General features: G+C 35.3%; 1 protein-coding gene across 1 annotated transcript in view; it reads left to right on the top strand.

The window, feature by feature from the left end:
• MALRD1 (MAM and LDL receptor class A domain containing 1) overlaps positions 1 to 12,292 on the top strand; it is a 271,441-nt gene that overhangs the window by 134,647 nt on the left and 124,502 nt on the right. The window contains exons 26-27 of the mRNA XM_080581229.1: positions 2,426 to 2,671; positions 5,813 to 5,970. Of these exons, the coding sequence (XP_080437355.1) occupies positions 2,426 to 2,671; positions 5,813 to 5,970 (404 nt within the window). The remainder of the gene's footprint in view (positions 1 to 2,425; positions 2,672 to 5,812; positions 5,971 to 12,292) is intronic.

Here is a 12,292-nt window from a genome sequence, read left to right as displayed (position 1 = left end):
AATTAGTACATAGGGGAAAAAGCCTACATGCTAATAATTTTTTAAGAAACACTGTTCAGATGAAAAAATTACTGAGCCTTAGGTAGAAGTCCCTTTCAATTAATTGTCTCTATTACACCCACAATAATCTATATAATGTTTGCATTCTTTGGGTTGAGAATAAAAGTAGAGAGGAAAGGAAGAGAGCTCCAAAAAACTTTTCTTATAGTTGTTCCCTGCCCAGTTATAATGCCTTAGAAATATGGCATTTAAACAGAAAGCATACAAACATGCTGTGGAAGTACATCCAGAAACATGTCACGTTACAGACTCAGTTAGACAGTGTAATATCATTCATTACACATGCTTGAATAGAGTCATTCATGCCAGGATTCAAGATAGATTTTTCTTCTGCCTCAAATAACAAAGCGTTCCACTTTTCAACTTCACTTTTTTTTCAACATGAAATTGGAAGCAATGCTATAAAGGGACCTCAAAATGCAATAGGTAATGCAATTATTGATCATGATGAAGAACAAGGGAAAGGGTTTCCAAGCATGGACTGCATCCTAAAATTTAAATTCCTTATTTGAAGAAAATAAATTTAAAAGTTTAAATTCTTAGGGCAATTACATAAAAAGAATGTAAGGGTTATAATAACTAGCTCCTAAAAATTGATGCCATCTAAATTAGGCAGAGATTTAATAACAAATTTATAACTTTCTTTGGGGAACAACACACATAATTGAAATTCTGAAGATTGCTTCCCTCAAAATATTTGTGGTATGCACTGCCTTCCAAAGGAATATCAACTGAATAGAGGTGATTGCCAGATATACTTCCTAATAACTTTTCTCTGCAGTTTGCATTTACTACTACAGACTGTTAGAGAGGATGGGTTTCTGATGGACTTCAACTGTTTTGCAAGTTGCAATAACTAAACCTTGACTTATGTATTGATATGACGAATGCATTCTTTTGGATAGGATTATTTTCATACATTTTGTTTAATAAAAACTACATTGATGCTTCCATAAACTTATAACAATGAACTTCATACAGGTCTTTTTCTTCTACTCAGAGCCTACCCATTTTCCTCGCCTCCAGCTGCAGAAACCCTTGCCTAATCTTCTTCACCCTTCTGAGTACATATCAGAGCTTTATTCTGGCTTCCACCCCTCTGTTAAGGATTTTTCCTTCCTTCTTTGAGCAACTGTTAAAAGTCATTTTATTTTTTAAAGCATGTCTATCAGGAGAATTTATTTATTTATTTATTTATTTTAAAATGAGGGTCTAGTCCTCGTTTGCACATCTGGTGATTCAAGTCTTGTTTTTAACTTACCCAAAGCATGCAGCAAAGGGGTGTGACAATTCTCTTTCACTTAGTTTGGGTCATTTGCAATTTGCACTCTGGCCTAAAGAGAGTCTTAGAGATGAATGCTGCCAACTCTCCAGCTGAATACACCATCTCTTTTTTTCTTTTTGTTAATGAACCTGTTGCTTTGGACCCATAATAAAGCCCAGCTGTAGCTGAATTTCATTTAGGTCTATCAGATCCTCCTTTATATTAAGGTAGTGTTACTGGAAATATATTTTTAACCCCATGTGATTTTTACCGTCAATTAACTGAAATTCTGCCTGTACTTATACAACCTTCATACATGTGCATATTGTCATTTTATGTCTGTGAGCTAATATAGTGTCAGTTCTATTGTAAATCAAATTCTGCTTGTGCATTTATTTCTGGCAGAGCACAATGGAAAATGAGAATGGGGAGTCCTTCTCAGAATTTTGTGTTTGTCTCCCTTCCTGATTAGAGAACATACTGTAGGGGCTGCTTTTTATCAGAGACCTGCAGAAACTGATCTGAAATGAAAACTTGAAGCTTGGAAATAGATCCTGTGAAATTAGTCCTCCAATATTGAAACTGTATAATAGCAGAACTATCCTTAAATAATGCCAGGACTACTGCACAAAAAGGACAACATCACCCCACTGAACTCATTTGCAAAAGAAAAATGCATTAAAAGGCAAACCTCTGTAGTTAAAATATAAAAGCTTTTTCTTCCAATTTGGGGCTGCTAAACTAAGCTCAACTTTGCAGCTAAAATAGAATGGTTTAATCCTACACCACATGAAAGGAGAATGTCAGCAATTAAGTCAGACTAGAAAGCTTTGTTAGTGAAGGAATGCCTGGCTGGAACTTGCCCTCAAAGGCTTTACAAGGAAAACAGTCATTTATGTAGGCAATCCCTTGACAAAATACAAAAGAAATAAACTGATAATGGATTGGCACTTCAGGGAAACCAAAGGCTTTTAATAAAAGTGCCCTGGACCACCCTCCTCCTCCTAAATATCAAACTCTCTGTGATGTAACCTTCCAGTAACCTTGCTGGGATGCATGGCAGTGCGATTCACCAGGATACCCCCATTCTTCTCCTTTCAGGCTCCTGCTCACATGGCTATTGGCAATGTCAGAACGGCAAGTGTTACAGACCAGAACAAAGCTGCGATTTTGAAGACAACTGCGGGGATAATACAGATGAGAGTGAATGCGGCACTTCCTGCACCTTTGAGAACAGCAGATGTGGCTGGCAAAATTCCCTGGCAGACAATTTTGACTGGGTGCTGGGGGTCGGCTCACCTCAAAGTCTAAGACCTCCCAGGGACCACACGCTTGGAAACAGAACTGGTATGTTGTCAGTTCACAAACGAGATGTAATTGTTTTCATGGATCTTCTCATACCTCCTTTCAGTAGCAACATGTCTAATTAGGGTGTCATTTTTAATAAATGGCATGTGTAAGAGTATCCAAATATTAATTACTCTTGTAAAATGATTTTAGGTTAGGAAAAAAAAAATGATTCTCAATTGTTTCTCCTTTAAGTATTTCTCTATGAGTACAGCAAGATAATTCGTTTAGAGAGGCATTTGATCTGGCTGCAGCCTGCAAGGGTGCAGTAGCTCAGATCTGAGATCCACTGGGTCCCACTCCTCCAGAGCCTGAGCTCATTTCCAGGAAGCTCCAGTTCATGTTAGAGTTTCTAATGCTGTTCTGAACATAAGGAAAACAAGCAAACAAACAAACAAACTGGTATACAATATTTTGCATACTGGGTATTAGTACTTCTGGGTGGCAACAAAATTACTTATAACAGAGAGGTTTTTTAAAGGGTAATAATACATTTTAATTTCTCCCTGAGAATTAATTAAAGAGTACACATGTGAATGCTTTTTTACCTTAGGAAAATCCTTCTTTATTCTCCTTACTCATATCTAGCGTGACCTGATGAGAGATGGAAAATGGCTATTTAGGAGTTAAGAAATTATCTGAAATTTTAAAGTTACCCACAGTGACTATTTATAGTTCAATTTGGGGTAATTTTTTAAAAAATATGTTTAAATAAACAGATGTCCCTTACAGGCAACAGTGCAGATCCTTGACTAGTTCTGGCAAAGCAGCCTCTTCTCATTCTTGCTACAGGCTCCATGCCTTCTTCCTCTGCCTTTGAAGTTCCCATAGCCCAGGCAAAGATGTTACTGAAGCTGAGCTCAGACGATCTTAATATGTAATATGCCACAGCAGGGTTGCATGAAGGTGTAGGATGTGTATTTAGTATTTGTTGAATATTTACATGAACTCCTCTGAAGGACAAAATTAAATAAAACCAAGGATATGTAGGGACTGTCTTTTATTTATCTTTTAAAATATCTGGTTCTGGTACAACACAGATTTATGCATGTCTGTGTTGTATATATTGAACTGACTCTAAATAAAAGAATAAAATGTTTTTTTAGTCTTGATATCATGCTCTCAAATATCATAGAATCATATCATAGAATGGCTTGGGTTGGAGGGACGTTAAAGATCATCTAATTCCAATCCCCTTGCCATGGGCAGGGATGCCACCCAGTAAGTCATGTTGCCCAGGGCACCATCCAGCCTGGCCTTGAACACCTCCAGGGATGGGGAATCCACAGCCTCTCTGGGCAACCTGTTCCAGAGCCTCACCACCCTCTGAGTAAAGAATTTCCTCCTAACCTCTAATCTAAATCTCCCCTCTTTTCATTTAAAACCATTTCCCCTTGTCATTGTCTGCCTGAGCAAAAAGTTGCTCTCCATTTTTTTACAAGCCACCTTTAAGTACTAAAAAGCTGCAATAACGTCACGCTGAAGCAGAATTCATTTCACTTTTCACAACTTTACTGTGGCCAAAAGTTTAAAGGTGACGGTTGTATTGTTAGAACTGATAGCTCTTAATAAGTGTGTTCATCATGAGAGAACCAAAACAAAATTCAGTTCAATTGTTAAAGTTTTCTGTTATGGGATAGAGACTGCATTATTCAGGGATCCTTCTGGTCCTAGTACAAAGAAAGAGGGATTTCAGCCCTTACTTCCAAAACCACAGTTCTTGAACTTGCACCTAGCAATTGCTTATTTCTGGCTCCCCTAATTAGTGCCTCAGTTTTCAACATTAAATTGTTGAGAATTTGCTTAAAATTATAATTATCCCACTCTCATTGGAATTAAGTGACTTTCAATAGATTACCTCCTAGCCAAGCTTGGCTAGCCATGACCAGTTGGCAGCACACCCAGCCCACAGCTCTGGTCCCAGTCTTCAGATCATACAGATCATACCTTTCAGAGCATACTACATCTTGAGCCTACCCCTCACTCAGTCAAGTTTCCTCCCAAAGAAGACTGGTAGGTTTTTATTTGTTTGTTTGTTTCCCTCCAAACAGAAATCATTTTCCTAGGATGAAATAGGTGTTAATATAAACATCAACATGTGAAGCACTCAGTCCAGCCTAGCCAAATCTTCCTAGCAAACATCAAAATCATGCTAAGGTGTGCTTTTGATACCTCATGGTGTTTATGTACATGGCTGTTTTTAACACACAAAACAGCAGATGTGGAAAAAATAAATAAATTTTCATGTGTGTTTTCTAAGTATATTTTAAAATAAAATATTTATCTCAGATGTCACTACACTTGTTAAGACTATGCTTGGCCTCAGGGATGAAGCAATGTTCTCATCCGCTAATATTATGGCAAACATCTATAGCCGTAAATGAGCTAGAGAAGTGTCAAAGTTAGAAAGAACCTTTTTTACTCTATGGGGCTTTTATCTATAATTCATATACAAAATTCAGTTGATGTGCAGTTATAATTTGTCAGTGTGCTGTTTATACAATGGTTATGTTATGTGAACTATATATTTGTTGTTTGCACAAAAGAAAAAAATAATTTTGAAACTTGCAGAATTTATTATACTTCTGATTAAAATAGGAATGGAAAACGCAAGGAGCATATCAGTTTCAGAATGTATTAACTGTAAGCATCTGTTTTTGCAACTTCCTCTGACTAAATAATTTAAATCTGAGTTAATATTCATACAATAATGAGTACAGATGGCCAAAAGTAATGGGAATCCTTAGGGATACCCAATGATCTATAAGTATATGAATTTTTCTATGGCTTGACTTGCTATTTTGAAGGTTATCTTTCAGAAAAAATTAATCCTGAAATTTATCACTGTGTGGGCATTATATGATGTACTGTCAAAATAGTAACTAGTGCTGTTGAACAAGGAGATGCGATCAAGGTAGCTGGGAAACATGGAACTATTCTCTGTTCCCAGCTTATTCGCGATATAACAAGTATACAAGGAAAATTATCAGGTAATTCTTTAACCTAGGTAGAGGTTCACTAGCACAGGACGTATTTGGGAACCGTTTCATATCTCTCTGCATTTGTATTGCTAAATTTTGGTCATGGAATCTAATTTGAATGTCAAAAACAATTTTTCAGGAATACATAATTTCATTTCAGGAAAATTCCTGTATCTTGAGGCCACTGCAATAGGGCTAAAAGATGAAAAAGCCCATGTGAAGAGTTCCAGATTGAAAGAGTCAAGCAGGAGTTGTGTGATGAGCTTCTGGTACTTTAAGTCATCAAAAGCTGCAGGATGTATTCAGGTTCTGATTAAGGTAATCAAAAATTTGTCTTCTTTTGAATACCTGGTATCTGTTAAGGTGTATGTGCTTCAGCAGAGTAGTTTGGCTCTGTTAGAGTGGCTTGTAGACTGAAAGAGCTCCCACTGCTTGTGTCTCCCAGGCACCTCTTAGTGCAGCTCTGTGTTTTTTTTTTTTGTTTGTTTGTTTGTTTTTGCAATTCCAGTCTCTTAAAAATGCTTTTGCCATTTCTATTCCAAAATATGTTTCACTGAAAAGCCACAGAAAAACTTTTCAAAACTTCTTTCCATTTTCCCTTTTCACATATAGTACCATTCTCTTTGACAATCTCCATGTCAGAGCTATTTTATTATTTTGCTGTCATATGTATTGGTAGCTACATGTTTGCAACCCTATAATTCTGATAGAATGATAACCACCAAAAAATAGCAACCAACACAAAGTAGGAAGAAAATGCAAAAGTATGCATGTATTAAATTATTTGTCTTTTTATGTAGACAGGCACAGAATATATAATTGGTTTTCGTTAGAAATTTAATTTTCTTCACTAATTGTGGGATGACATAAAACATGAAAGAAAGCAAAAACTATTTAAAATTATTCAGTTACAAATGAAAACTGGTACCTTCTTTGAAAATTGGCCATGCTGCTTGTTGCATGTTCCAGAAAAAACACTAAATGCTTGTAAAAGTAAGTTTTAAACTATTTTAAACCTTTTTATTGTGAATAAAATACATAAATTTATTATCAGTGTAGCAAATGTGTATATTTCAACTCCCTGTGTGTGCTATGTCACCACAGGGCATTTAAATAGTATTCCAGTACAATGGCCAAATATTCCAATTTTAGATGCAACAGAAACTTTTGCAAAGGAGTTTGTGTATTTGTGCTTACCTGTATCTGTACAGGAAATGCTCGTTATCCAAGTTCAAATCAATGGTGCAATTTATTTGCCACAAGGCTGTTACCTTCTCTTCGATGTCTCTAATAAAGTCTTGGAATATAAATTGTTTTGGTGAACTGCATTAATTTTTTCTGTTTGATTTCCAGTGAACATATTGACTGCCTTAACTTGTATGTGTTATATAGAATTTCCTAGATCATGATCTGTAATATTTCCTTTCTCTCTTGGTTTTGGGAATAATTTTGTTTTCTGTTTCTTTTATACTTACTATGAGACCTTGACCCTTTATTTTCACCTAATACTACTGTGTTAGTCTTTTCAGACATTATTTTAATATTTAAAATTATCCCTGTGTCCACTGAGCTTAAAGGGAGTTAAAAGACAATGTAAATGGAAGATGTTTGAATAAGGATTTATTATACTTACTCGTTTGTTTGTTTGTTTGTTTTGTTTTTTAATGCAGGCAAGAATTCTAGATGGAGTTATAAGACATTACTCTCATTAGTACTGCATCCTAGATAGTTTCACTGATCAGCCTAGTTTACCCATTTTGTTGTTTATAAAGATTTGTGTGTCAGTACTCTAATCAGAGTTTCTATTTTACAATGTCTTTAAGAATAAGGTCTGATTAACCAATACGTAGTCATGGGAAATCATACTGAAGGTTCTCCTGCTAGTTCAAACTACCATACTAATATATCTCCATCAAACTTGAAGTTAAGTTAATGTAGGTGGAAGCAGATCTATTGATCTGCTGTGATTAGCTGAAAAGACAAGAGAGAGGAGATGACCTCCAAAGGAGTTTGCCATCTCATGTTTCACAGCTTAGCAAACCATCTCTAGCTAGTCATCACTTCCACCATAAGAATCGTATCATAAAATTATTGAATTGCTCAAGTTGGAAAGGACCTTAAAGATCATCTAGTTCCAACCAGGATCATGTAGTCCAGGTAGATGACAAAAGCTGAAGTGAGAGAGAACACCATGCATACCAATGGCACAATAATAAACAACATGATTGTATTGAGACAGAATGAGGAAGAAATTTCTCCTCCTTCTGAATATCACAGTGGAAGAAAAATGGCAACCAAAGGGTAAAAAAACTATTTTTGTTTGTTTGTTTTAAATCTTAGATAAGGTATGTAATCATTGATGACTTCTCTTAATATTAGGGTTGACTGTTTACTTTCAGGAAGCTTAAGAGTATTATACTGCTAAAGCAGTGTCTCAGATTATGATATAACCAATAAAACTGCAGGATCATGAGGAGGATAATATACGCAAGCATACATTTTTCTGTTGAGGCTTGTAATTAGAAAAAAAAATCAGTTTCTAAGAGAATTTGTCTGCAGTTAATACATTTTTCCCTCATGTTGTACTATATAGTCTTAATACAAACCTCTCTATGTGGAATAATAATCCAATCAAAATGATGGGCAGTTGAACTGGTTGAAAAAAATGCAATATACTTCAAATAAAAACCCTCACCATGTATGCAAATGGGAGATGTTGACATTATAGCTATTTATGGAGGCTGTAAAATCCAGAGACTGCAACATCTATCACCGTCCATCTAAACTGAAATTACAAAGTGTTTAAAAGCAGTGCAAAAGCTCACCAGGCAAAATATTAGCAGAACAGATCTGGACATTACTAGTCAAAACTTTTCTACTGCAAGTAATATTTTGAGATATTCCTACTATACTTTTTGGCAGTTGCATGAGAATACAGTATATTGTAAGAGATATTTTGAAGCAAAAGTACGATAAGAAAAAGTTCATATTCAGTGTGTCTGTTTTAGTGGTGATTGTGGGGTTCTTATTCAGCACTCTTATACTGACTCACAGACAGGAGGAAACTGTTATTTTGAAATGTATTTCTAAAGAGTCAAGCAAAAATTTTTAGGTGAAAGGAAAGACAGACATTTTATTTTTATGCTGATTTGAAGATTTATTTCCTAATCCCACTTATGTTGTTTCTGTTGTTGAAAAAAAAATGAAAGAAAAAAAGAGGATAATACTTGTAATACTTGTAATACTTTAGGTATTACAATAGGAAAGGAACAATAATCAAAGGATAAAAACATTTGTTGAAGATAATTTTTTTTGAGGATGAATGATAATTCACCCTTCGTATAGAAAAAAATTAAAAAGATAATTTAGGCTTTCATACAGTTAAGGAGACCTCTTACAAGGATTTGAAAGAAATGTCTGAATATGCAGACGTATGCAGATTTATAAGGAAGGTGAAACTAGCCATTAGTAACTTCCTCCACTGAACATGACAAGGCCAATATACACAGGATCTCTTTAAGAAGCTCCAGTGGACCTTACTGAGGCGTTTGTCCTTGTGAATTAATTCTATCCTGTTACAAATGAGCAAAGACATAATGATATTCAGGGCAAAAGTCCTGGCAAACTCACAGCAAGTGAAGCAGAGCTCCACTGGCACCACCACGATGACAGACCAACCAGGCTGATGCACCAAATAGCTGGAGCTGGCAGATCTTCTCCAGCTGCTCACAGCTGATGGAGCACAGACCCCATCACCTGGTTGCTGCAGCTTCTCAGCAAAAGCTGGAAGCTGCCGCAGTTGTTTCCTTAATATTGTTATTGTATTTAGCTTGTCTAAGGTGGAAAGGAGGTGAGAGAACTACACCTGTAGAAATGTATAGCTAGCAGGTGTCACAGCTCGGATATAAGTGACTCAGAGGGTGTTTTTTTTAAGTCCCTGATTATTTTTAGTGAAGCAACCTACTGTCCTGAGTTTTCAACAGGAGAAAGTGCAGTAGAGATGCTGCAGATGCCCACTGATTTCTTCTGGACATTTGTATTTCTAGGATAGAGTAGTTTTAAATGAAATTTTTACAAATCAATATCATTGACTTTACTTACTGCTTTGGGAAGTCACTCAAGAATAGAGTCTGAAGAAACAACTTACTCTGCCTCATAGCTCAAAATAGTCTATTTCTGCATTGATTCTTCTCACTGGCTGCATGAAAAACAATCAACTCCTCACATTAATATAGAAGTTATAGATTTCATTGGGTTCGTGTTGCCTTCAGAGCAGATTATCTGACTTCCATGTAGCTAGGGGAAGAAACTTTCCAGTTTCAAAGATTTACGTGAAGGTTTTACTTGAGGGACTGCTGAAATCCAAAGCCAAGAAAAAAAGGAAGATTAACGTTTATTGTAGGTTTACTTCCAAGAGCAAGATAATTTTACATTTACATGTGAATGCAGAATCTAATAACAAAACTATTAACAGCACTTTCCACTTTTTTAGGCTTTGTTTCAGATAGGGTTGTTACTGGATTGAATTTCACCCCATGAAGTAAGGATATGTCCAAGTAAATTGAGACTGAATCAGTGATTAAATAGGAAAGAGTTTTCAGTGGAAGCATCATTTCTCAAAAATAGTTAATTTAGAATGGCTAGACAAATATGCACAACCCTAGATAGGAGAGATGCCATTCAGTACATTTTATATTCTTGGATTATTGTGAAGTCATTTCAGTCTTCTTACCAGTAAATTATTGAAAATAATATATATGTATATATTATATTATACTAATATGTAATTCACTGTATTCTTTTACTAAAACCAAATATAAGCATTCTTTCCAAAAAGCTTGGTGAGCCAGAATGTTACATTTGGACATGCTTGAAGAAGAAAAATATATATATTCTGAAGAAGGATTAAAGAATCACCCTTGTATTTTGGAATCTTGCTTATGAATACAAGCGGTTCATCAGAGCATTTGTAATTTAAAATCATGATGTTTCTAGAAAGGCATATAAGAGAAATTGTCTGTATGTGAACTATTTAGTATTGTTTTGTTTGTTTAAATTCTTTGAGAATTTGACTTTTATCTCCCCTGGGAGGTAATGATGATGAGAAGTAAAGGTTTAGTGTGACTAAGGGCACATCTCCTGTCATGCAGGGCAGTGCTGTGAGAGAACTTAGCAGTCTGACAGATTTAGACAGCACAATGCATACTGAATAATCAAAGTAACATAACAATATCCTGTGATATTACAGTCGGAATAATAAGCCCTGCCTCTCCGAGTGAAATATGCTGTTTTCTATTCCAGCCTGACACCATATTACACAATATGACAGAAATGAAAAATGCACTTTCAGTCTCTTCCACACTGCACAGCTCTCCAGTGTTTTTTCATTCAACTGATTCCTTAAATTGGAGATCTCTGCCAGTGGTTTACTTTATTGATTTGTGGGCTCATAATCTCAAAGAGTGGTAGTGGTTACATTGCTGCTTTTTTAGCATATAAGGCTTTGAAGTATATTGGGAATCTCTGCAAGTCACACTTCTTTTGTTCTTTTTCTAACACCTTGCAGTGCAGACATTCAACAGTGAAAGTCGTGATTTAAGCATATCTCGGGAAAAGACTTTTAAGGATCATAGAGCTGCTATTGAATGATTTTGACTGAAGCAACAGACATCAAAATTAGATCTTTTTATATAGCAGCTGTGAAAAAAAGATTTTTTATGAAGACAAAGGGATTTTTTTCTAAATGATTAGGTGTAGCTTTGAGCTCTGAGCTGTTTCTTTCAAATTTCTTCTTCTAAATGGGAAAATTTTGAAATTGAATTAGCATATATTTTCTTTAATATATATATAATGCAGTGTAACCTGTTGCCTGCTGATACCTTTTAGAAAGCATATAGCATTGTCAGACCTGAAATCCCAAGACAGTATCTGATTTTCTTGATGAACAGCTCTACTTGGAAAAACAACCAATGAAAAACAACAGAAAAATAAATAAATAATAAAAAAAAAGCATTTGCAAGAGCTCTATTTAAAAGAAAGGTGGAAAATCTTCCTTTTTTCCTTTTTCCTTTCTTATTTCTTTTCATACCACAAGATACTTTGGTCTTCCACTAAGAAAATTATTCCTGTTGTGAAACAAACTGAACTGAACTGTTGTTAAGTTAGCAAAACTTCCGCAAGGACTGAAGTAACACTGACGCTCATTGCAGAACATTGATTTGTTTCCAGTTTTATCCTCCTTTAATACAACTTCCATTTTTAATTCACTGTTTGTTTTTACTGTCTTGGAGTTGGTTTAGTTTCTGGTAGTCTTTGATCTTTCTCAGGCTTGTAGTATCAAGCTGTAGTGTGCTTAAAATTACTTTGATGTATCATTAAAAGGTCTTAGAATAAAAAGTATTATTTTTGTGGTTACAGAAATCTTTTCTCTTTCTGGCCTTCAGCTTCCAACTCACAGTATCTTCAGGAACAGAAAGAAATAAAAAAAAAAAAAAAAAGAAGGAAAAGAAAGAAAGAGAGAAAGAAAGAGGGAGAATGGGAGAGAGAGAAACAGAAGAAGGAAAGGAAAGGAAAGGGAAAACAAGGCAAGGCAGTGGTTATTTGTTTTTTTTTCTGTAATTTATTTCACAAAGATAGAGGT

Source organism: Anser brachyrhynchus (genome assembly GCF_964034855.1).
Source record: "Anser brachyrhynchus genome assembly, chromosome: 2".
NCBI classification, from domain to species: Eukaryota; Metazoa; Chordata; class Aves; order Anseriformes; family Anatidae; genus Anser; species Anser brachyrhynchus.
The sequence above is the reverse complement of the archived record's forward strand: the minus strand, read 5'-3'. Positions and strand labels throughout refer to the sequence as shown.